Source organism: Pyrus communis, chromosome 2 (assembly GCF_041283825.1).
Source record: "Pyrus communis isolate YQ-2024b chromosome 2, ASM4128382v1, whole genome shotgun sequence".
NCBI lineage: Eukaryota > Viridiplantae > Streptophyta > Magnoliopsida > Rosales > Rosaceae > Pyrus > Pyrus communis.
In genome coordinates this window covers 2,915,091-2,940,588 of record NC_142566.1, presented here as the reverse complement: position 1 = coordinate 2,940,588, position 25,498 = coordinate 2,915,091, and the positions used below count along the sequence as shown (strand labels likewise).

At 36.3% G+C, this 25,498-nt stretch overlaps 3 protein-coding genes across 10 annotated transcripts; all 3 read left to right on the top strand.

The window, feature by feature from the left end:
- The first annotated feature begins 412 nt into the window (after window positions 1–412).
- On the top strand, window positions 413–8,079 carry LOC137748988 (putative choline kinase 2). Of its 6 annotated transcripts, none has more exons than XM_088681351.1 (10): window positions 440–820; window positions 1,665–2,029; window positions 2,535–2,656; window positions 2,800–2,995; window positions 3,606–3,723; window positions 3,816–3,863; window positions 3,963–4,063; window positions 4,395–4,518; window positions 5,585–5,669; window positions 7,593–8,079. In XM_088681351.1, exons 2-9 carry the CDS (start codon window positions 1,679–1,681, stop codon window positions 5,614–5,616), a joined length of 1,092 nt encoding a protein of 363 aa, XP_088537477.1. In that variant the 5' UTR covers window positions 440–820; window positions 1,665–1,678; the 3' UTR covers window positions 5,617–5,669; window positions 7,593–8,079. The 6 variants fall into 6 exon arrangements, with proteins under 6 accessions (XP_068345272.1, XP_088537477.1, XP_088537486.1 ...); XM_088681358.1 differs by having other exon boundaries at window positions 529–820; window positions 5,585–5,734; window positions 7,358–8,079; XM_088681341.1 differs by having other exon boundaries at window positions 681–820; window positions 1,611–2,029.
- A 2,285-nt stretch (window positions 8,080–10,364) lies between these two features.
- On the top strand, window positions 10,365–13,341 carry LOC137747538 (protein MAINTENANCE OF PSII UNDER HIGH LIGHT 1). Its single transcript, XM_068487667.2, has 3 exons — window positions 10,365–10,641; window positions 11,699–11,833; window positions 12,791–13,341. The coding sequence occupies exons 1-3, from the start codon at window positions 10,462–10,464 to the stop codon at window positions 13,127–13,129; spliced, it is 654 nt and encodes a 217-aa protein (XP_068343768.1). The 5' UTR covers window positions 10,365–10,461; the 3' UTR covers window positions 13,130–13,341.
- A 644-nt stretch (window positions 13,342–13,985) lies between these two features.
- Window positions 13,986–21,953, top strand: LOC137748679 (uncharacterized). 3 transcript variants are annotated; one of them, XM_068488850.2, is made up of 12 exons: window positions 13,986–14,176; window positions 15,094–15,195; window positions 15,310–15,453; window positions 16,254–17,150; window positions 17,354–17,441; window positions 17,562–17,635; window positions 18,642–19,749; window positions 19,845–20,128; window positions 20,225–20,334; window positions 20,698–20,845; window positions 21,282–21,434; window positions 21,541–21,953. In XM_068488850.2, exons 1-12 carry the CDS (start codon window positions 14,126–14,128, stop codon window positions 21,670–21,672), a joined length of 3,291 nt encoding a protein of 1,096 aa, XP_068344951.1. In that variant the 5' UTR covers window positions 13,986–14,125; the 3' UTR covers window positions 21,673–21,953. The 3 variants fall into 3 exon arrangements, with proteins under 3 accessions (XP_068344951.1, XP_088537458.1, XP_088537453.1); XM_088681332.1 differs by having other exon boundaries at window positions 14,017–14,176; window positions 21,545–21,953; XM_088681327.1 differs by having other exon boundaries at window positions 14,019–14,176; window positions 20,231–20,334.
- Window positions 21,954–25,498: the final 3,545 nt, after the last annotated feature.

Here is a 25,498-nt window from a genome sequence, read left to right as displayed (position 1 = left end):
GTTTTTTTTTCATTCCACTCTGGTACCTAAAGTGATAATTCTTAGATAATTTCATACATCTGTCAAGCTTTCTGTTAAAATAGCACTTAACCTGGGAAGTGGCACCCACATGAATAGTGACTGGCGGCCACATGTCAATCTAGGACCCACGTGGATATTAAAATTTTGAAAAATTTTAAATGGGTTGCGAAGTTTCAATTTTTTCACGTTACCCCTAAATGTTTAAAAATGATATTAATTTACATTTTTTGTCTAATGAATTATTTGAATATTTATTAAATTGATGACACGATGAGTATAAAATCCGTAACTAAGTTTACATATAAGCTACATTTGCATTACAAAGCCTAAAACAGTAATCAATTTAAGGAATAATTAGATGTTGAAACATACAAAACTTTTAAAACATTACAGAGCAATATGAAAAAACTAAAACCTCATGGCCCAATTTAAAAATCACATGAAGGTAGTTAGCCCACACGTTTGTTAGACGGGTTTGTCTCCCGGGTACCGAAATAGATAACACGCATTTGGGCAGTTCGTCACGCACACGTAAAAGGTAACAATCATTTATTTCCTCCTCACAGCCGAAATCCAACGGCCCAAACTCCTCTGCCAACCCGCTCAAATCCCAAAATATTACCAACAAAACCAACACCCTCCCCTCCCGCTTCCGTTCCACCGCCATTCCCTTCCTCCCCGAAATCACACGACCTTGAGGTATTTCTGCTTTCTTATAGCCCACCTTCCGTGCCCTCTTCTCGTGCGGTTCCTCTTCCTCAGCTTCCTTCCGGTCCGGCGGTCCGGTTCTTCTTTCCAGGTATTGTTATTGTTCTAATAGTGCCCAATAATTTGCATGCAACATCAAAGAAGAAATCTTTTTATTTTATTTTATTTCAATTTGTTTCTTGAGAATCCGGGTCGGATCCCTTTCTTGCTAATTCCTTCGTTTGTGTTGTGTTGGTAACGGGGAATGGGTGGGAAAGGGACTGGATTGCTGAGAAATGAATGAGAAAGTTGCATGGTGCATGTGAATTTGGGATTATTTTCTGTTTGTTTTGTTGAAGAAAATGGAAATTTCCCCTTTAATTATATCTGCAAGTTTCAAAATTGTGGCCATTATTGCATGTTATAGGTCCTTAATCCTTTCCTAATATAGAATAATGTGGTAATTGGTTTCTTGCCTCTTGGGCAGCTTCCAATCGTTTTATTTTTTGTAATGTGTTATGGAATGGAATGAATTGTCTGCGGCGAGCGAGTTGGAGAGTAATGGACACAAATAGTTGTGTTATTTGATGCCAAAAATGTTTTATGCACATGTTTAGACTGAAATGGTGTGCTAATTATGCCTGATTTTTGTTACGTGGACGTTTAGTTGCTGCGCTTTTTTACTTCAAGATGGTTTAGTCATCTTGGGTTTTTTTTTTTTTTTCCTTTCGATATTTTGTGATCATTAGCATTCTTACAGCTATTATTTGGTATCTGGTTTAAATTTGTAGGCTTTAGGTCATGTTAGACGGTTAAGAGTGCATGTTGTTTTAGGGAGTCTGTCAAACAATCATATTACTTTCTTTGCTTATTTTTCTTGGATCCAACATTTCCACACCAAGATATTAGGTTGCTTGGGTAACATTCATCGACATCATCGTGGTGTGGATGTGCAGCATAATCATTTATCATGGGCGCCATGGAAAATGTCAACAACAGAGAAGATCGTATTCCAGCAGAAGCTAGGGAGATTCTACAATCAATGGCTACCCAGTGGGACGATGTGGTAGATTCAAAGGCACTGCAGGTGATCCCTCTCAAGGGTGCAATGACTAATGAGGTTTTCCAAATAAAGTGGCCATCAAGGACAGGGGAACTGTCACATAAAGTTCTGGTTAGGATTTATGGTGAGGGTGTCGAGGTGTTCTTTGACAGGGATAATGAGATCCGGACGTTTGAACACATGTCAAAGAATGGTCAGGGACCTCGACTACTTGGGCGTTTTCCAAATGGCCGAATTGAAGAGTTCATCCATGCACGGGTACTTTCATTTTTATTTATCTTGCTGTCGTTCTCTATCAATCTCATAATTTGCACTTAAACTAATAATAAAAAATGTTGTTTTCTATGGATCGTTACTGTTGAATTTCTTAAGAACACACAATATTCTTTCACCATTTCTACTTGGGTTTAGGAGTATATTGTATGCACCATGTTCTTTTTTTCCATCAACGCTCGGTATATTTCTAGTGCATAAGAATGCCATTCTAAATTGTCATGTCGTAGTGTTTTATGACTAACTTCCCTAGCTCAAGATCAACTTTTCTAACTAATACTAGTTTTTTCCGGAATTGATTAATTTGGTTTTACAATTCCTTCTATTGGTGGTTATGCATGAGAAAGATAAAAAATATCTATTTTTAATTTCTTGGGTAACATGGATAAATTGCATAAAGAAGTGAATTAAAGAGTTATGTAGCTCAAACTATGGAAGAACATTTTTTGTTCCTTTCCTGATATTATCACTTTCACTTGTACATTTTCAGACACTCTCAGCATGTGATCTACGTGATCCGGATATATCTGCTCTTATAGCTTCTAAACTGAAGGAGTTCCACGAGCTCAATATGCCTGGTCCAAAGGTTGTCACCCTCTGGGATAGATTGCGGTACATTACTTTGTTTTTGCTCTATTATTCTCTGAAAATTTGAGATAATGCTATGTGTCTAAATTAAATGAGCTTAATTTGTCGCATAAATTACTGTTCCTACTGTTATTATAGCTTCACTCACTTCTTTGTAAATGCCCCAGAAATTGGCTCAGTACGGCCAAGAGATTGTCTACGCCAGAAGAAGTTAACTCCTTTCAGTTAGATTCTATTGAAAAGGAAATCCCGTTACTGGAGAAAGAGCTTTCAGGGCCTCATCAACGCATTGGTTTTTGCCACAATGATTTACAGTATGGTAATATAATGCTTGAGGAAGAGAGTAAATCGATAACCATAATTGTAAGTTTCTCATTCTGCTTTGAATTTCAATTTTTTTTTTTTTCTCACCTGAATTTTGGCAGCAAAATCTTATTTTTCATTTGATCTTTAAATTTCAATTCAAGTAAGTTGTTAAGACGTTTCATTTACATGCAACAATAGAATGCCTGGTTATCTGTACTATGCTTAGATGATTTCCTAATTTTAGTATGGGAGATGTCATTACTAGAAAGGATACCAAGTATTTCAAATAGCTTGTGTCTGTGAAATTCACAATATAATCCAACTTGTGAACAATACCAGAAAAAGATTAGGACTGAGATCATCATCAATCATCTGGACATAGTATTTCAGTTTTTATAAGTATGTATATAGGTTTAAAGTTTAAGCGTCGCCGCGTATGATGTATCAATGAAAGGATTCATTTACTAAGGAAGTATGGATTTGACTGACTTCTATAAGAAAGTTCTATAATTTTGTTCTTTTTTTTCATTTCTTGGGAAGCAAATTGAGCACCATGTTTGTTGGCATATATGGAATATCCAAGTATGTCATCTACAATGTGCAATAGGGCATGAACAACAGTGATAAAATTCTTTGGTGCTGATATTATATTTACCTTTCATGCCAGGACTATGAATATGCAAGTTATAATGCTGTAGCATTTGACATAGCGAATCATTTCTGTGAGATGGCAGCTGACTATCACACTGATACACCTCATATTTTGGACTACAGCAAATATCCTGGTTTGTCATCTGTTGTGGCACATGTTTTTATATCTATCTTGTTTTATTTCCTTCTGTTTCCATGCTATAACTTGACCTGCCACTCACAACAGGTTCGGAGGAGCGTCAGCGGTTTGTTCGTTTGTATCTGAGTTCTTCAGGTAATATTATTTTCTTGATTATGTTGTAATTTCTCTATCTCTCTCAAGAAATTGGAAGAATTTATTTGATTTTCTCTGAATTGTGGGATTTGTATGCAGGCAATCAACCTACTGAGAGCGAAGTGGAGCAGCTGGTTCAAGACGTTGAGAACTATACTCTTGCAAGCCATCTCTTTTGGGGCTTATGGGGAATCATTTCGGTACTTGTCGTTTCAACATAGTCTTCGTGGCTTGAACCTTATTATCATAGAAACCTATTGCCACTTTGACTAGGCACTTGCACTCTTGTGGCTTCCATAATGAGTGCTAACGCTTGCGTTCTTTATATGATAGTTTATCCTATAAGCGATCCTGTCCATGATAGGATGTCTTTCTGATTTTTAATTGTGATCAAGGATTTACCTACCTCCTACCTGATATACATAATGCGTAGCAATACTTTCCTGTGGCTATATTTAAGTTGGCAGGAAATAGTAACATGCATTCATTTGTTTCTTGGAGGAAATAGTGATCATGCATTCATTTTTCCAGGAACATGTGAATGAAATTGACTTTGACTACATGGAATATGCAAGGCAGAGGTTTCAACAGTACTGGATAAGCAGGCCTAAGCTGTTGGGTTCTGTTGGATCTCCTCCAGATGTTGTAACTGATGGTAACTATATTGTTTAGTTCTTCTGTGTGTTTAACTCATGCTTCTATAGTCCTTTGATTGCACTATATTGCAGGCTAGCAAGTGTATTTTGTTATCTGATGATGACTTTATAGGAGAGATCCCCAAGTTGTTTTCTGTATTTACTTCTGTCTCCTTGGATGCATCATCTTTTGATTGGTCCTGTACTGTTTTAAGGATGTGATGAGCAGTCAGCAATGTATATTTTTCAATGGATATTTTGTGCCATGACTTTCTCGGTTGTTGATTCATCTAAAGGTGGCCTAAACCTGATATTGTGATCTTCAAAGCTCAGTTAGGTGGGAGTAGTTCAAGGTACCTTTGGTTGAGTTTGGTTGGATGAACATAAATAACTTGACGCAGTTGAAATTTAACGAGTGAAATTGTTTTGCAAGTCCTAGTAGGCTAGTACTGAAGTCGTGATCACTAATGAGGTTCATTTTCCCAAAGCTATAAGACATTACTTAAAAGTTTTAATTTTCTATTTATCCCAAGCTAAATCATAGCTTTAGCTCTTGATCGTGAAAGGGTTTCCATAACTACATCATAATATTGCCTTCTTCTGTGTATTGTTAAAGATGACTATTGAACATGTAGATAGTGGAGCACTCTCTCTGAGTGGTAAATGTTTTAATGGGGCTGTAAGTTATGGAGACTAGGCACCTGAAAACATTAGGCTATGGTTGAAAACTCAGTTTGATTGATTGGTAACTGCGACAAAGGATATCCATGAAAGTTTGGGTAAATGGTAACGTCAAAGTTTATATTTCTTTTTAGGCCTCTGTTGATGAATGCAAAGTGCATATTTTGGTGTGGGAATCCAACGGACGTTATCTTCAGTTTCCTTGCCCGTCCTTTTAGGAAGCTCTCTAGCTTTTTTATTTCTCTGCTGCAATTTCATTGCTGTATTTCTTGCTTCTCCATCCCATGCTTTAGTAAATGCATGATCTCCATGTCATGAAGTTGCACCATACGTATCTTTAATACTTTGTATTTGAGAATTTTCCCACATTATGCACTGCTTATGTACAAAAAATAAATGTTTCAGTTAAATATGGTATGTATCGAGCTGCTGTTTAACACCACATGCAAGGCTGTGGAGACGCTCTTCTTCTTTGCATCTTGTGCAAAAGGTGAGTTTTCATAGTGTGCATATCAAAACGCTGTTCCTGGCTTTTAAGAATTGCTAGAACCCCCTGTAATTCAACAGTCTCTATACATTTTGTGTTCTCAATCACAAGACAAATGGGATCATAGGGTTTGCTAAGACTAATTAAAACCTTTTGCACAAGTCTTTCATTAGATAACACTTCACCAAACGTCTTCATTTGGTTAATCAGTTCATTCAAACGTGTAAGATACCCAGATAATGATTCATTATCGCGCATTCTAGTGTACTCAAATTCACGTCGAAGATTTTGGAGTTTAACCGACCATACTTGATCACCACCGTGGTATTCTCCATATAGCAAATCCCATGCCATCTTCGCTGAATCGACGTTGGCAATTCGAGGAAATAATTGATCTGAGACCACTCTATAATACCTAGAGCTTTTGCATCTTACATGTTTGCAGCCACTGTTTTCTCATCATCTTCCTCTTCTGAGCTTCCTTCAACCTTCTTCTTCTTCTTTGACTCTGAGGTCGTGACCCCTTTTTCAACAAATTTCCATAACCCATGAGATTTGAAGATCGTCACCATCTTGATTCTACAGAACTCGTAGTTCTCACTGGAGGAGATCAGAGTTCTCACCTCATAACTTCCAGATCCAGCCATCTCTTAGCTTAGATGATACGAACACAAATCGAATTAGGTTTCTATGGAGTTCCAGCGACATCACTTGAACCAGAACGAACTTGAGTGTAGCTCGATTGCTTCAACGTTGATGACGTCCACTTCATAGTTCACGCCCAGATCTCAATTGATCAAACCTGGCTTTAAGGCCATGTTGAAGTTTGATTTAGAGTGTGCTAATTTTAAGAGAAGAAGAGGAGATCACAGAAAAAATGAAGATGGATATGGGTGCTTCACTCTCTGCAAAACCGCAGAGAATGTTCTTCCTTTTCTGTATTCACACTCTCACACACACAACACTGCATAACGGTTAGTTATGCATCTGGATTCTCACCATTACATCAGGAAATGATCCCAGCCACACATCTAGCTAAGTTCTAGGATCTTTACACATGTCACTTAGACATAATTACAATATGAGCCCTACGCTTGGTGAAAATAATCGAAGTGGATACACAACTAAACTCAAGGCTTATTTTACTAAACTCAGATTAGCTCAATGCTTATACACTAACAGGATGAACATAAAAAGGTAACTTGACGCGGTTGAAATTTAACGAGTGAAATTGTTTTGCAAGTCCAAGTAGGCTAGTACTGAAGTCGTGATCACTAATGAGGTTCATTTTCCCAAAGCTGTAAGACATTACTTGTAAAAGTTCTAATTTTCTATTTATCCCAAGCTAAATCATAGCTTTAGCTCTTGATCGTGAAAGGGTTTCATTAACTACATCACAATATTGCCTTCTTCTGTGTATTGTTAAAGATGACTATTGAACATGTAGATAGTGGAGCACTCTCTCTGAGTGGTAAATGTTTTAATGGGGCTGTAAGTTATGGAGACTAGGCACCTGAAAACATTAAGCTATGGTTGAAAACTCAGTTTGATTGATTGGTAACTGTGACAAAAGGATATCCATGAAAGTTTGGGTAAATGGTAACGTCAATGTTTATATTTCTTTTTAGGGCTCTGTTTATGAATGCAAAGTGCATATTTTGATGTGGGAATCCAACGGACGTTATCTTCAGTTTCCTTGCCTGTCCTTTTAGGAAGCTCTTTAGCTTTTGATTTCTCTGCTGCAATTTCATTGCTGTATTTCTTGCTTCTCTGTTTATAAATTAGCAGCATCTTTTGGATCATTGGATGAAATTCACTTCTGCATTGTTCGGACGCATTTCTATCAGCTTGTAACCTTATCGTGTATGCTTTTTTTACATGTTTAATCTCCCCGGTGGTTTTCTTTTTCTCTTGTCCATTCTTCAGGCTTTTCTTTTAGGTGAAGGTGAGTTTTGGTTTGCACGCGAACAAAAGGGTACCGGAAAAACATTAGCTAAGCGGCCAAGTATCTTGAAGAAGCTTCAGAAATATTTCAGCTTCACAAAGACGAAAACTTAGGTTTGGAGATTTTCTCAACTAAGGGTGCATCAGTTTCAGAGGGGGAAGATTCGTGAGTGGATTGCATAATGGGATGAAGTGGTGTACGGTGTAACGTAAGACTGGTGTGGCGAGTGCAGAAAGTGGGATTTGAGGTTTGTAAACGATCGATCATGTCTTCGTCTGATCGATCTTTCATAACGTCCTCTCTTATATTGGCATCCACTGCGTGATTGCAATTTCTGGAGCCTCTGCAGTTCGAGTGGCCCTTTGGTAACAAGCGCGTAAAGGTTTTAATATTGTCGAGAGTGCTGTTTTCTTTGATGGCTTATGTACTGTTGGTTTATGTTATATAGTATACGATGATACTTTCTTTTTTCTGCCTTGTCCCTTTTTTTGGATAAAATTTTCTTAGATTTCTTGGGTAACAAAACAAATCAAATTTTCTCAAAACTCAGTAATTTACGAACTTGGTTACAGTACATGCATTTACGTACATTCACCGTTTCACGGTCAGATACGTAACAAAAAATGGAGAATATCATATTTGATTCCTATTCAGAAGTAGCCCTGTCCTCCTGCAGAGCTTCCTTTATGGATCTCGAACCTCAATGAATCCATCGTCGTTGATTCTTTGCATATAGTTCCCCCAAGCGTTCTTCGATGCCACTCTTCAGATCGTAACGACCAGAAATATTGACACCGTACGAATGTGCGGTACATTGAAGCATGCATCAGCACCACATTGCCTGCTTTACTTGCGTTCGCGAGCCTAACGTCTTGTCGTCGAGCCGGTCTGGATCGATCCATGACAGATTCTCCTAACTCCATAAAAATATGGGTTGGGTCAGAGACTCTGCTTGCCATAATATACTCGTATGCAGAACATAATGCAAATGCTGACGACTCCAAACTCAGAACATCGTGGTCGGTGCATAAGAACTCAGCACGCACTTACTTAAACCATCTCCAACCGAAAGAACTAAACATAACTTCTCCAGAATTATAGTCTGCAAAAAAATACTTTTTAATGAACAGTGTCAGGCCATACTCATGTATCATCTCCAACCAAAATGACTAAACATAGCCCCTCTAAATAATTTATTAGTTTTAAGTTTATACCTTAAATTTATTGGTAATTTAGTTAAACTACCGTTAGATTTTTTTCAAATATAACCGTTGAATTTGAATGAATTATTACAACTAAGGAACTGAGTCCTAAAAATGGGCTAAGAGGGGGGGCTACATTTGGCCCTAATGACCTTTTGACCAAATAATGGTCCGGTGAGTTTCAAAGAATTATGGCCCAGTCATTGTTTGAAAATGAATTTTTTGGCAAATCAATCCATTTTTTGACTTTTAGACATTTAGACTTCTTTATTGGAGATGACCTTAAATCTCATCGAAACCTCAAATTTCAATTTTTTCAGCTAGTCATTTTTTTAATAAATCAAAACGCTCATATTTGGTCTTATTAAAATATAATGATCTCCTCTCCCTTGACATCTTTCGGTGATCCAATATGTATCTTTGTGGCAAAACTCGTTAGATAACTTTTTTATTTTTTTTAATCCCAAGAAAGAATTCATCCCAACATTCCTATATAACTGAATAAAATAAAAAAATAAAAAAATAAAAAATAAAATTCAAGAGGGTACAACGGTAATTTCATACGTTTTGCTATGGAAAATACACATTTGACTAACGAGAGATGCCAAAAGATGAGAGTTTATTGTGTTTTACGTTTTGCTACGGAAAATACACATTGAACTAACGAGAGATGCCAAAAGATGAGATTTTATTGTGTTTTGATATATTATATTTTGTGCATTTTGAGTTCATAAGAAAAAAATAATTGAAAAATTAAAACGAAGGCAATTGAATTGTGGGTGCATTGTGAATTCGTCTTAAGCCATGTGAGCTCTTTGTTGGTGCAGTGGGAATTACAATCGCTAAAGTTTTATGCAAATTAAAATTAACTCAGCTTTATTCTATGTCACTCAAAAATGGTAGTGTTATAATAGAATTTTTTACTCCATATACTTTAAAAAATTGACGTAAATAAATGAACACAATTGAATTTCAATCCAATAATAAATGTGATGAACAATCAAATTTCTTTAACATGAGCATAGATTAAAATTAAAATCTTAAATCGATTACATATTTTCAATAATTATCCTAGTTTCGTATTTTCTAGATTAAATGTTGAAACGTATGATTTTAAGATCCGCCGAGAATCTTCGCTTCACTGTTTGTAATTTGTTTCAGTTTATTTTTAAGAAAAATGGAAAAAGGTCAACAAAAATAAAAAGACAAAAAAACATTTAGATGACGTAGCCATCTTAAAATCCACCAAACCTCCAACGCAAAGCAAAGGACACCCAATCCGCAAGTGGGAAAAATATCGGAATTTGGATTCCATCCGGATCATTTTGTGGGTACCTTAGGAATTCTCACATCTTATCCATTCATTATGTATCGTGCGGTCAGAAATAATTTCACTTTTTTATTTAAAATTAAACATAAATACTATCGGACGAAAAATTACCGCACAATTTACGTTGAACGGGCAGGATGTAGGGATCCCTAGGATCCTCACAAAGTGCATCTGGAGAGGATCCTCATCCAAAAATATCATCCTTCCCTCTCCTCCTCCCCCTCCTCCTCTGCATCCCTTCTGCCTCTCCTCTCCACAATAAAACTCTCCAACAAAATTTACTTTGCATTTGAGTGTCTGAGTGTTATTCTGCAAACAATGGCAGCCGCAGCACAAGCTCTGATTGCAGCAGCAAACACATTCACATGCACATTTCCCACACAACAAAGGAGCTTCTTCTTCTCCAGAAAACTTCATAAAGCTAATCCTCTCACAGTAGTTAGAGCTTCCGCCGAAGATGCTGACTGTAATGTGGAAGAATGTGCTCCTGACAAGGAGGTAACCCTCTCTCTCTCTCTCTCTCTCACATATATGTATATATACATATGTATGCATATAAACTCTACCTAGGTGTTTGGTGTAAGATTGTTTATGGTTTTTGATCTTAATGCTGGATGTGTTTATTTTCTGTGACTTAAATTAATTGATTAATTAAGGCAAGCAAAAGTTTTGAATTTAACCCATCCATGTTGGAGCTTTTTGCAGCGATGGGTTGGTAATCTCAGATTACTGGATTGGATTCTACAGTAAACAGATACCCTAATTTAGGATTAAGTTTAACTATATGTAATTGGTCATTTTCCCGATTAATTTTTCACTTCCAGTTATGTTTGCTGTAGTAATTGGGGCGAGTTGTTACTGCCTAGGACGCTAATTCAGGATTTCAATCACATTGCAAACCAATATGTTTGATGACAAATAAATGAAGATTTTTGCGTGGTCTGTGTTTGTTTTGTGGACTTATCTACCGCGCATCCTCATGGCATTAGTTTGCAGAGTGACTTCCCGAAGGGAAGAGGCAACTCGACTACTCTCGGTCTTTGATGGAATCTGGAATTTGAAATAGTTTTTTGTTGTTTTTGTAGCATAATTGGAACGTTAATAGCAAGTTATTCCTTAGAATTCCTGTTATGATTCACCTCACCCATGCCTTGAAGCTGTTGGTATACCATCCGAGTCTCCCTTTGCACCGATAATTGCAATGAAAAGAAGTTAGTTTGTAAATCTCTGCGACCAGCGGAAGCCCATAGGCATCTGTGGATGAGAAAAGATTCCCAACCATCGGTTAAGAAATCAAAACATATTGGAGTGAAACTCTCAAACCACAAATGTTGAACTATTCTTTGGGTCCTAGTGTTCCAAGCTGTGGTGTCCACATCCTTCTTCCTCACACGAGTCTGTCTTTCTCATGGAAAACAAATCTGACCAGGAACGAAAACTGACAATTAAAGAGCGGGGGATTTCTAGGGTCAATGACATGTTTATTGGCATTCTACTTGACAGAAAAAGGAATTAAACAAATATATTTTTGATATTTTTCTTGTGGTGTGAATAGGTTGGAAAAGTGAGCGTGGAATGGTTGGCTGGTGAGAAGACAAAAATTTCTGGGACATTTCCACCCCGTAATCGGGGTTGGACTGGATACGTTGAGAAGGACACTGCTGGACAGACAAACATATATTCTGTGGAGGTTAGTAAATATTGAATTTTTACACTCTGCTAGACTTCTGCATTCTGCCTCTTTTTACCTTTCTGTTTTTTGTTGTTTTTTCTTTGAGAAATCGGTGTTTTATTTCTTATTTGAAATTTTGAAGCCAAAAAATCATTGAATGTACCGGACAGAATGATTATAACTGATCATTACGGAAAAAAAAAACCTCTGAAAAGTTATTCAGAGCTTGGTTGAGCGATGATACATTAGATCAAAAAACAAGGATGACCTGAGATAAGTAATGCCAACAGAAAATGTAAAATCACAGTTGACATCTTCTTCACAAGACCAAATTTTCAGTTCATATGACCAAACTTTTTGGGTTTTGTATATTGGAAAATTATGACAGTAAACTTGTAGTTCTTCCTGATGCCGAGCATCATGTATTAGTATCCTAATCGAGTATTTCTATAGAATTGCAGAATTAGAGAGCTGTTGTAGAGATGGTAGTAAACATCGTTCTGTTTGTCATATTCTTGTACTAGTAAATAAGTCTTGCCTTCTGACAAGACGTGTAGTGAATTACCATGAGATTCAGCAATGCTTAAAACTGATGGATCATTAGCTTAATTGAGTATTTTAGTTGGAATGGAAGAAATTGAAAGTTTCTGTTGAGAAAATGGTGAACGTCATTCTCTTTATCGTATTTTTTTAACTAGTAAATAAGTCTTGCCTCAGGATGTGGGGAGTATAGTTTACTTTAAGCTGAAAACGTTGATCATAACTCTCGTAACGCGCACGCTTCAGAGGGGTATACAAAGTTCATTAACCACACCCTCAAAAGAGATGTTTGAAACCTACTAATGTATATTGTGGCTATCAGTTCATAGGGTTTGGTTGTTCTGTTTCTTTTCCTCTCTTATTTGCTTTGCTCGAGACTTGAGTATATGTCACGTTACAGTGCGCCAACTTTCTTAGCTTGTCTACATTTTCCAGCCTGCAGTTTACGTAGCAGAAAGCGTGATAAGCTCAGGAACTGCAGGGTCTTCTGCCGATGGAGCTGAGAACACAGCAGCAATCGCAGCTGGGGTTGCCCTCATTGCTGTTGCTACAGCTTCATCGGTACTCCTCCAAGTAGGTAAGAACTCACCTCCGGTGGTGCAGAAGGTTGATTACTCTGGGCCATCACTTAGTTACTACATCAACAAATTCAAACCAGAGACAATCGAAGCCTTGGCGCCAAGTGTGGTTGAATCTTCCCAGCCGGAACCCTCCCAGATTCAGGTTGAGTCACAGGTTCAGCCGGAGCCTTCTGCGAGCAGCAATATCTCTTAGGCAATGAAGCTGCTGTAATTTTCTGATATGTAAAATTTACTAAAAGCCTTTCTTCTTTCTCATCACCAGTTTATCTGAGTAATTATTAGGATGTATGTTGTGATACATCTTTGAACAGCAAAATGTAAATCAAAGTACACAAGTTGTGGGGAATGTCATTCTGGAAGAATACGGGCTGTGAGAAATGACAGATTTTGAAAGTGCTTTTAAAATCGCTAAATGTGTTTTCAAGTAACTCAAAGCACTTTTAATGTCAACATTTACACGTAAAAGTTAAAAATGCTCGCGGAACATAGAAAGCTTTATAGAAGCACATGCTTCTTCATGAAGCAATTCAAGCGCTTCTTAAGAAGCATTTAAAATCGCAACATGCTTCTAAAAGAAAGTGTTTGGAGTAAAAGTATTTAAGAGCAAAAGTGCTATATAGAGAAGTATTTCCAAGATTTAATAAAAAATAAAAAAGAAATAGAGAAGTATTTCCAAGCATGTGTTAAAAACACTGGTTGGAGGCATGTATCATCTATTGGGCTACTTAGCCTTCAAATAATGACAAATGTTATGTCTAGACAAAAATTTTAACGTCAATCACTAAAATGAAAAAATGGTTGAGTTGAAATACAATTACCAAAAATTTTACAGTTGTCGACGGAGAGTTGTTACAAAGTTTAATTTTTTAATTTTCATAATTGTAGTAAGTGGTGGATTGTTCTGGTGGTTAAAGTCTTTGAACTCAATGCGTTACAAACTCAATTTCTCACCCTTTTAATATAGATTAGTGTAAAACATCGTTTGTTAACAAAAGTATAAAAAGAAAATTCCGTAATTACATGAGGTTAAGAGTTAAACTCCCTAAAATTACCCCTTGGAAAAATCTACTCTAAAACCCGCCAAATTCGAGTCTTCTTGGCGCCAAGGAGTCCTCCTCGTTATAAGGGGAATTACCCGGGCAGCTGCGCGCGTAAACACAAGGCGGCGGCCGGGGCGGAGCAGCTAATTATGTCTCATTCTGTCGACACGTTAGGGTTTCGTCCTCCACAGTTCTCTGAGGTGCGTCTTTCTGCCTTTCTTCCTCATTTACCACTCTGCTAAGATTGGATTTTACCATTTATTTGGCTGCCGAGAAATTGGAGCAAAATAATGAACTAGTTTATTTTACTGTTATTATTTTCGAAAAGGTAGAGAGGAGTGGTGAATATTTGAAGTCGATTAGTTGATTTAGGGTAGTTTAAGTGGACCAGTTAGGCATTTCGGATGCTAATTCGTAGGAAATTGACACTTTATAATTTGATTCATTTGTTTTCCTTGGGTTTTCTGGTAGTAAAATGAATTGGGTAAAGTTTGAATTTTGAATGTAGAACGAGTAACACAAGTGTTTCGCTTACTTATATCAAGTTTGTTTGGAAACGATCAGAACCCAAAGTGTGGTTTAGTTTTTATAATTATATATGTTAAATGAGATCAATTTTTCCCATTTAGTTTTATTGATGTGCTGACTTTTACGAAGTGAATGTGAAAGGGTGTTTTTTTCGTATGTTGTTCGAGGTGCCATGAGAGGGGATTTTGTTCTTAAAGCTTTTGTTTTGTTATGTAAATGGAGCTGTCAGTAGAAGGTATACCACAACTGAAGGCTTACGGAGAATCGTTTGATAGCCTGACTGAGACGTTTTGATTGGAACCAAGTCCATGCCACTAAGATTTTCCCTTGCTTTTATCTTCTTCCTTGTTTTTTTCATATTAATTTTTTAATTTTTAAAGTTAAAAAACGAGTAAACTAAATTTTACTAAGGAAGCATGGGAAAGTCCTTTTCAGAACAGGGTGTAATGAAAAAAGAGAGGCAATAGAAGCATCAAATTGGGAGACAGATACGAGTTATTGCGTTTAATGATAACATTGATGAGTTATATACACTACTGAGATTACTTATGTTAATCAATGATGATGTTCAATTTTCTCCTAATTACAGGATTTAGCTTGGCTTCCTGGTTGGCTTCAGCAGCACCAGAAAGAACAATTGGATGAATGCACCAACGAACTTAAGGGTACCTACTTAGAGCTAGCGTCCAAGGTTGGAACTAGACCCATCCCAACCATATTCTAACATTTACTGCTTGTTCTAAAGCCGAGAGGCGGGGATTGGTTAAACTCTTTTCTCATGTGTCTTCTTTATTGCACTAAATAGGATTTGAGAATTTTTCAAGGAAACACTAGTGAAGGAAGAGATGCTAATACATTTTCACATGAGGAAGTTGGGTACAAAAGCTGTCATTTATTCTTATCTGGGGAAGACAATTCTGCAGTTAGCCTTGCTTCATCTCCTGGAAATGTAAGCTCTTAAGGATGACTTGATTTTACTTTTGTTTTTCTTATGTTGTTAACCATGTCCTATCAATTCACAAATCGGTCCACTTTCCTTTTTTAGAAGTTAGTGTTAAATTTGTGATGTATTAACATAACAGCGTGCTTTGAAACCATGTTCTGGAAAATGTAAATCTTTGTACATATTAGCTGAGAGGTGTACCTGAGCTATTAGAGGAATCTTAGAATCAAACAAATTGTCTCTCAAACAGGAGATGGATTCTGGATTCTGGATTCTTTTTTCAATTAAATTAGCTTTCAGTACTTTCATCAAATATTGAAACTTTTATCTTGTATAATCAAAGAATATTTTAGAGGTAAGAAGCTAGAGATGAGAAATTTGATCGTTCATGAAAAATGCTACATAATGTCAATGGTTACTTATACCACGTGATGAAACACACTGCAGCTAGGGTTAAGATTTTCCCTTCTTCAATGAATTTGTGCTTCATTTTAAGTACATACTGATCATAAACAGAGAGAAGGGAAACATAGTATAGAAAAACAAGAGCTATTTTATTTGACTACAATCTTCTATTCTCTAATCAATGTGAAAACTATGATTCAAGTACAAAGAATGGCCTGTATACACAATGTCAAATAAGATCTTACAGTGACAAGGAAACAATAAAAGTTAAAGGCTAGTAAAATAACATAGAAAGTAAACAACATGCCCGGATTATTAGTTCTGTGCCTATGCCTAAACTGGGTACGTAGGCCTCCACCTTTACCAATAATACACTAATGTACATCTGTTTTATTGTATAGGTACTTCATTTCCATCTTCATCTTTCATCAAATGGATATTCACAATGTAGCCCACTTCAACCTTTGGATGCTTCTCAAAATCATCTTGAATCCAATACAGTTCTCTCCGTGCAACTAAATAACACCTCAGTGGGTTCCGAATTGAAGAGCTGCTCCAAAATTGGCCTAAATGTTGGTGGGATAAATTCTTTACCTCCAAAGTCCATTGAAAAACCCAGGGAGGATACTGTTCCACCCTGCCCCTCCAATAACAAGAAATCAGCAAGTCATTCTGATGAAAAGCTTGATACCAGGTACCTGAAAGCAGCTGACATCTCTGATGCTGTTGAACTCTCCATTGCAGCATCTGAAGCATTGGTTATAAATGAAATAATGGGGAGTGGCTTGCCTTCGGACGTATTGCCAACAGCAGTGGTACTGGAAGCAGCCCTTCAAGTAAAGAAAGCAAGATTGGAGTGGCTAGATGATTCCTTAGATGGCCCAGCTGAGGAAACTGAAAATTGTGATTCTCTCTCAGATTTGGATGATTTCACCATGGCCGATGTATATAAAGATGTAGGGTTGTCTCAGAGCATACCTTCTGATGAGTGTGCATGTGATTCAGCTATTTCCCAAGTGAAAGAGACCCCTCTCTCTGGAATTCTGTATGAGTGCGTAAATCTATCTGATTCTTCAGAGCTCAGGGCTCAATGTGTCAAGTTTGATGATATCCCTATGCAAAAAGAACTAGGACAGAATTTGGTTATGGATCTCAAATCAACTGAGAACTTCCATCCAGAATCCGTCAACTATGAGAGGGAACAGCTTCATGATAAGCTTGTTCTGGGTTCAAATATCAGTGTGGCCAGATATGATCCTTCAGCTCTAAAAAATTCAGATGGTTTTATCATGAAGCAGGTAAAATCATATTCACCTTCTCTGATCTCCCATTCTCCTCTTATCTAATATATAAAACTGATATATATATTTATAGAAAAAAAACTAAAAAAAATCTTTTTTATTGTAATTAGTTTAGACTGTCGTTTCTCTCTGTGCATGTTGGACTTTTTATCTCATTCCAATTGGGACTTATTAACTAATTCTGTAAGTTTAGCTTCCAGACAGTTGGCGCTATGGTGGATGTAGCATCATTTCAGCCTCAAAATAATGTAAACTTCCGCCCACAAGCTTGGAATTCAGGGAACTCTAGTGAGAAACATTTCCTTTTCCATGCGCCTCCTTTTTCCCTACTCTTGATTAGGCATATGTGTGTATTCTTTATTTCTTGCTATTTATTTATCTTCTTATTAAGCTTTCTATGTCCCGTAGAGGGAGAAGATACAGTAAGTTACTTAGCTTCGAACAGATTCAGGAGCCGGTGGTTAGGGGGTTGGACAGGCCAGGTGTGTGCTTTACTTTTTGATTTGTTCCAATTCAGTTTCAATCTTACGCATCTACACTTACCCAAATATTAAGTTAATTCTATATGTATTATTCTAGACCTAGATGAGAGCTTAGAAGCTTATGCTGTAACCTGTTTGATACTGGCAAAATTCTAGAATGCCTTAAAGATTTTTATTCTTATATCACTGCTTTTAATATTTTCCCTTTGTTTTGTCTCAGCCAGCTTAATCACATACAGACTAGAAATCCAACCATATTCGCTAAGATCACTTTTACTTTTTACAATGTTAAAACATGGTTTATTTAATCTCATTCTTTAAAGGCATCTAAGTTTTGAGGCCCGTGCTGTTGGTAAGTTTGGGTCTACCACGTATATTTATTCATATAATTCAATGGCTTCTTAAGATACCATTATCATCAAGCTTATTTTTATTTTGCTACTATCTCTTCACATTTCCTGTACTTTTTTTTTTTTTTTTTGTCAAACGATAGATTTTGTTCAATTAGATGTTAGATTAGCCACAGACAGGGTTCGAACCCACGCCATCATGCAGGGCTCAATACTTTTCCACCACTGTGGTAAAGGGTCACTTGCCATTTCCTGTACTTTCTGAATGTGCCATATACTTTCCCTCTCAACTCCACTGAATACTCTCCAGCAGTTGGAACTATTATAGTTTTGAAGCTTTATGTGACCACTTTTTCTTCTTTTACATGTCAAGATTCCCTTCCTGTTTTAAGCATATCTACTGTATGCATTATACCATCCTGCCTGACATTAATATGCAAGATTAAACATACCACTGTTAAATTAAAACCTCCTGTAAGCAGTTATTCAGGTTGCATATTTACTATTTTGGTGTTATTGGCTTTAGTGAGATCATTCATACTTACTATTTAATGCAACATTTATATGATCATTAGCATCATTGTTATTGTAGTTGCTTCTCTTGTTTTTGATAATATTTTTGTTTTTTGTTCCTTTTCAAATATACCTTTTGGCAGGATGCATCTGCTACTCCAGAATTGAAACAGAATACTAAAAGTGTGATGAAGTGTTTTGCTGGTGAGACGAGTTTTTTCTCAGAATCGGCAGATATTGCTCCAGACGTAAACTCTTTTGTGCAAGTGCATGACACCAAGTTTTATAGAACATCACAGTCAAGCATAGCCTTTTCTGGTTTACATGACGAAGATAACAATGGGATAATGCTCTCTCAAGATGTGGCGACATCTTCTAGCCTATCTTCAGTAGATCCTCTTTGTTCCGTTGTCCCGTGCAGTATTTCTTCAGAAAATGCTAGTCTTACATTAGCTCACAATCAGAAGGATAAGGAAAATCATAATGAAGAATGCTTTAGACCCACACAGGAACTTGCGGTGGAGAATTCACACAAATCGTCAAATCCAATTATTAAATTTCCCCATGAGGACGGGCCATCTATGCCCACAATTAATGGTGAGCATTCTCCAGTCACAGTTCGAAGGCAAATGATTTCACTCAGGACATATAGTACGCTTCTCCCAAACCTTGTTTCCATTTTCGATGGAGGAAGCTTTTATCGTGATCGGTCATTTGAACTAGAACTCGATCAGAGGCTGAATCCCTTGAATAAGGATGTCCCCTGCGATAGATCTTCTGATAAAAGGAGTTATAAAGAGTCGCTTCCTTCCAATACTGTATCCTCATATTCTACTGGAAGAGACAGTGAGGGAAACGGTGAAACTACCTTAGATGTGAATCCTGTTGCAACACTGAAAGATCAGAAGAGAAGTTATCACAAGACCGAAGGAAATGGGAATGAGCTACCTATTCAAGCATTGAAAAAGAGGAGGCAACCTCTTATTTTTAATCATAGGTCACGTTTCCGTATCCAGGCTTCTAAACCTTTAATGAACAATTCCACTTTGGAGAAACATCTCAAACTTGATTTGCTGCCGGAAAATGTTGTTAAGCTTCAACAAAATGAGGAACTCCACACTATACAATCTGCATGCAAGAACTTCCCTGACAGAGATGTTTTAGTGAAAAAGAGAGTTCATTTCTGTGAAGCAGATATTGCAGTTCAGCAGAACAAGAACCTCCAAAAGCTAGATTCTTCCACCGAATATTGTAAGCCATGCCTATTGATTCTCTAAAATTTCGTCCTAATTGATGAACTCTACAAATTGTTCTAATTTATTATGTTGCTAAAACTTTAAATGTAGGCTCAAATGCTAGAGCAAGTAAAAGATGGAAACATCCCAAGTTTCAAAGTCATGAGAGAAGCAGCCGTACAAATTGTCACCTTAAGTCTGGGAAGAGATTACTGTTTCATGGTATAGAATTCCTGCTTACAGGATTTTCTAGTCAGAAGGAAAAGGACATTGAACGACAAATATGGAAACATGGTGGCATTGTTCTTTCTGATATTCCTTCTCCAAATTTAAGGGCAAAAAGAAGCTTACGATCCAATGGCTACCATCTTCCCATTATTCTATGTATGAATAAGGTTGTTTTTTCTTACTTTACTTCTTATGACTGAAGTTCAAACTTGGTTATCAAGTGTTTGAACCCTATTTCTACTCTAATTCTTTATTCATTGCAGCTACAGACCACCAAGTTTTTGTATGGTTGTGCAGTGAACTCCTTAATATTAAAAGTTGATTGGCTTACTAATTCAATTTCGGCAGGCTGTATTTTACTACCTGAGAAGAAGTAAGTGGTGCATTTTTCTTGGAGGTTTACCATCTGTTTTAGTCGTGGGGATTGGTTACAGTTTAGAGTATAGGTGAAAGGAGCGTCTGCTTTGCGTTTCACAGCTCTGGTTGGAACATGTGACACAGGACAGTGCAACACTAGGAGCCTTTTTCTTTTGTGATATAGTAAATAGATTTCCTAGGCTCCTTTTTCCAGATCTATTTGCTTTGTTCCGGGGGGCTTTAACTTTTTGTGGTCATGTTAATTGGTTAGGGGGCTTTAACTTTTTGTGGTCATGTTAATTGGTTATTGTCGGCATTTATTGTACCGTAAGTTTTTATACTTCGATGGTTCATGATTCTAAATCAATATTGTTGTTAGATACATGATACTACCGAATCGAGCTGATGCAGAGCATATCATTATTGGGGAGCCATTTCACCACAACCGCAATTATGTCTTTGAAAAAGTAGGAATCATGCTTCACGGAAAGCACAATTTCTACAGCAAATTGGCAAAAATAATTAAGGTAGGGGTCACTAATGTTGTTATAACCTTAATCTGTCACCGAAATTCAAACATTACACCATATTTTATCTTGGTTAGTTTAGTTTCATTTCTAAGTTCTCCCTCTCACTAGTTGCCATCTCCTCCTACCCCATGTAATGTTGTTGAGCTAATGTAGAATGAAGGTGTATCTCCTGCTGTCAAAGTTGTGAAATTGGTACTCTTGGCAGGAACTAAATTCATTATCTCATAAATTTTGGTCATGGCATGCATCTTACTCTGCGGTCTTACTAAATGTTTAATTTCTATGAGTCACTAAGTGATGCAGAATGGAAAAAATTGTAATCTTCCAATTCGTTTGGATCATAATCTAGTGGGATCATGTGTTTCCAGCTTTCCAATGAAGATACATTTCGCTGTAGTCTGATTCGTTCTGTTAATATATCTGGATTGTGCAGCACGGAGGTGGGAAGGTCTTTAAAACCCTCCAGTGGTTAGTCCACAGTTTGGACAAAGAGAAAGTTACTTTGGGAGCCATTGTTGCTGAGGATGAAGGTAGGACATCCCGTCACTTGAGGCAGTGCGCGTCCGAGCAGAAGATAGCAGTGATGGTAAGTAATTATTAATTGCTTTTACAAGTACATTGGCTCACATGCTCTTTTCCTATAAAATTGAGCTTCCACCTTTTTTCTGAATTGAGTTGGTCACCTGTGGCAGCCAGTTAGCTGGATCATAAAAGGCTTGTATTTAGGTAAGCTGCTTCCGTTTCCAGATAAAGGTCGGCCCGCTTTACCAACAATTAAGATCTCAGAGATCCCAGTTTCCGCAAAAGTGAGTGAAGATTTATGAAGTTACCAGTTTCTGCAACAGCATTGGTCGTAGATGTATGTATTTGTAATTTTGTAGGATACACACGTGGCGATTCCAAAGCTCGCGACCGCACATACGTAAGTTTGGCGACCGTAGGCAGTAGATGTGTCCACGTATTTGTAATTTATCAGTTGTTCAAAGTGCCTACATTAAGCACCTAGTTTACGATTTAGAGGTGCTTAGTTAAATTTTGTATTGAATATTTGTAGCAGAAAACACAAGAACCCAAGCTATAGAAAGGCCCATGAAAACACCCCAAAGCTCAGCTTCCATGATGGTTCCTCTGCCCAAATTAGCAGCAAATCCCTTAATCCAATCCCCTTCAGAATTGCGAATCAAACCTCCAGCACTTATGTGCCTAAATGGGTCATTACAACTCCCATCTGTATTGATTTTATATCTACCAATTGGCGGGTGGATCCAATGGATTGAGATGATTTGTCTAGGAGGCTTACTAGAACACTTGTTGGCATCATACCAATCCCTTGCAAATTGAAAAATGAACTTCTGGGGTGAGACAGGCGGTTGTTGACCATCGTTGAAGACAAGATTGTTCCTCCCTTTCCAGCAATACCAGAGAGTTGATGCAGGGATGTGATCCTTGAATGTGATTCTTGGGATGTTGTTATTTTGATCCAAAAACCTATTTTGGATTCGCACCCTCTCTACAATCTCATTATTGACTGCAAAGAAACCATCGGAAAAAATTGGAGATGTGAAGTCACTCATATATATAGAGAAATGAATGCCTCAGCTGATCACATGGCTGACTTGGGTCATGGGCTATCCCTAGGCCTTCATGTTTTTGTTTCTCCTCCTACCACTGCTAGTAATGTTCTAGTTTCTGATTCTATTGGCAGGGCCCTTCCTAGGGCTGTTCTTGCTTGATTTTTTTGTTTTGTTGCCGGGCTTTGCCCTCCGTTGTACCAAAAAAAAAAAAAAAAAAAAAAAAAACACAAGAACCGGCCAGCATTCTTCGCATGTGGTTCACCCAATTCGGCTTACTCATTTATGAACCACAACAAAAGTTGCATGTTTCATTTTCAAATAACTATATATATATATATATTATTGATTGTTTACAATTAGCTAGGTATAAATTCAAGGATGGTGCTATTCCGCACGCTCCTTTTTATTTTTAACAGTTTTCTTTTAATTTTTGATCGATAGATTGAAGAAAATTAAAATACAAAAATTAACAAGGGATGTGTATGTTAAAAGTGGATCTCATAAAAATGTGTCAAAAATTGTGTAGAAAAGTGGTGTTCTGAATCTATCCTATATATATTTGTTGTAATACTATTTCTATGTGGATGTCCGTATTCTCCTCTCAATCACTCTTTAATTTCTCTCGTCTCTCTCTTGTGTCTTATTCATACTTTATTTTTAATACGTTATCAACACGTCCTTCTACAATTTAAGATTTTTTTGTTTGTACCAACTTTCAATATCAATGGATTGCTGTCACACCTATCAAATTGGTACATACCATTCATAGCTTTTGTCTGCCTTGCTGTACAAAGAATTTGTGGTCCATATCAAGGGAGTCTTACACATTCGACATGCTTATATAATCCTTATTCTTCTTATTGTTAATGAGAATTATTATTAGCACTTTAAAAATTTTATATTATATATTTATGATTATATATTTATGATTCGTCTCATAGTTAATGTTTTTTAGTCCTTTGTGGGTGCATATCCCTACGATGATGTCTCACAGATCTGCCTTGCGTGCAGATTTATTAGGGAAGGAAAAGTTTATGCTCTTCGTTGATGTGCGAGACAACTGAAATACAAAAATAGAGGAAGAAACAGTCACGGAGATAAATTTTACACGAATAGGAAGCTTTTGAAAATTAAGTATACTTTTATTTATAATTAGCAACGATATGTTCTCATATTTTAGAAACATCGTATTGTAATATTATTATCAATATAATCAAATACATTTTTCATTTTATACAATCAAGTTGTCATTTAAACATTGACCTCTATTCATTTTTCAATGTATACAACAAGTGATCATTCAACATTAATTTCTTATATGATGTGGATTCTTCACAATATTGATCACTAAAAAAAAATCTCCCTATTTTAGAAAGGTTGCACTTTTGTTTTGTTTTAATTAAAAAATATATTAATAAATGATCTTTCTATTTTGTACCAGCTTTCATTATCTACCGATTGCTACCACAACCAGGGCCATCTCTGACATTTTGAGGGTCATGTGCGAGTTTAATAAAAAGGTTTTTTTAATATTCAAACTTAATTGAAATCAGTATCTCACTCTTACTAATTGAATAATCTCCAATATAAAATCATGATTTAGGGTTCATCTATTAAAAAAAATGAAGCACAACTGAAAGAGAGATATGAAAATACGTTTGTATTTGTAGAAGAAAGTAATACGCAAGTTAATTTTTATTGCTTAATAGAAAAGTGGAAGAAAGTAATACACAAATTTTTATTGCTAGATAAAAGTAGAAAATTTATATATTAAATATAAGTTCCACTTAATCAAATTGTAATATAAATAAAATCAGATGATTGATGATTTCTTTTTCTTTTTTTCAGTTTAAAACTTTTTTATTATAAATTTATACACGTATGTAATATAAAGAATTATGAAAAGTTTTGGGGCCTTAAAAAATTCGGAACCCTATGCCATTGCACCTTTTGCACACCCCCTCTGACCACAGCTATCAAATTGGTACATACCATTCATGGCTTTTGTCTGTCTTGCTGTGCGAAGAATTTGTGGTTCATATCAAGGGAGTTTTACAAATTAGATGCTTATATAACATATACATCCATATACTTTTTATTGTTAATAGTTTTTATATTTATATGATTCGTCTCATGGAATAATGTTTTTTTTTTTTTTTTTATCGTTTATATGGGTGCATATGCCTGTGATGACATGTCACAGATCTGCCTTGCGTGCAGATTTGTTATGGAAGGAAAAGTGTTATGCACTTCGTTGTTGTGCGAGACAACTGAAATACAAAAACAGAAGAAAATTCAGTGGTGGAATAAAAAATTTATAATAATAGGGTCACGAATTGAATAAAAAGTTTTAAAAAATTAAATATACCTTTATTTATAATTGGCAACATCTTCTCATATTTTAGAAACGTCATATTACAACATCATTATCAATAAAATCAAATACATTTTTCATTTTATATAACCAAGTTATCATTTAACGATTGACCTCCATTCATTTTTCATTGTATATAACCAAGTTATCATTCAACATTGATTTCCCATCCGAATTCTTCACATTAATGATCCCTAAAAAGACTCCCTATTTTGGTAAGGTTGTAGTTTTGGTTTGTTTTAATTAAAAAAATTATTAATAAATGGTCTCTCTATTTTGTTTGCCTTAGTTATTAAAGGGGTCATAAACAAATTCGAAAGGGAGGTACTTGAAGTTGTTGAGGTTGGCAATAGCTAATGGCTCCATGTTGCCCCCGCAACTGGGAAGACGTGCATTGCTTTTCCCGCTGCCACCATGAAACACCCACACTTATGATTTGGTTTCCAGTTTCCTCTTTAATTTGATTTTTTTTTTTTTTTTTTTTGCTATTCTTGAATTTGATTATTAATTCCTATAACCTTTTTTTTATTTTCTACAAACATTAATTGTTATTAATGCTACATTGTTAAGTGCCGTATAACAATAAAAGAATATAAAAACGTAAGATAAAATGAAAGGTCCCGTATGAGAAGCAGTTGGGATAATCAATAAGCATGAATAAACTATTTTATCTTGCTAATCATTTGCGATACTTATTCGATC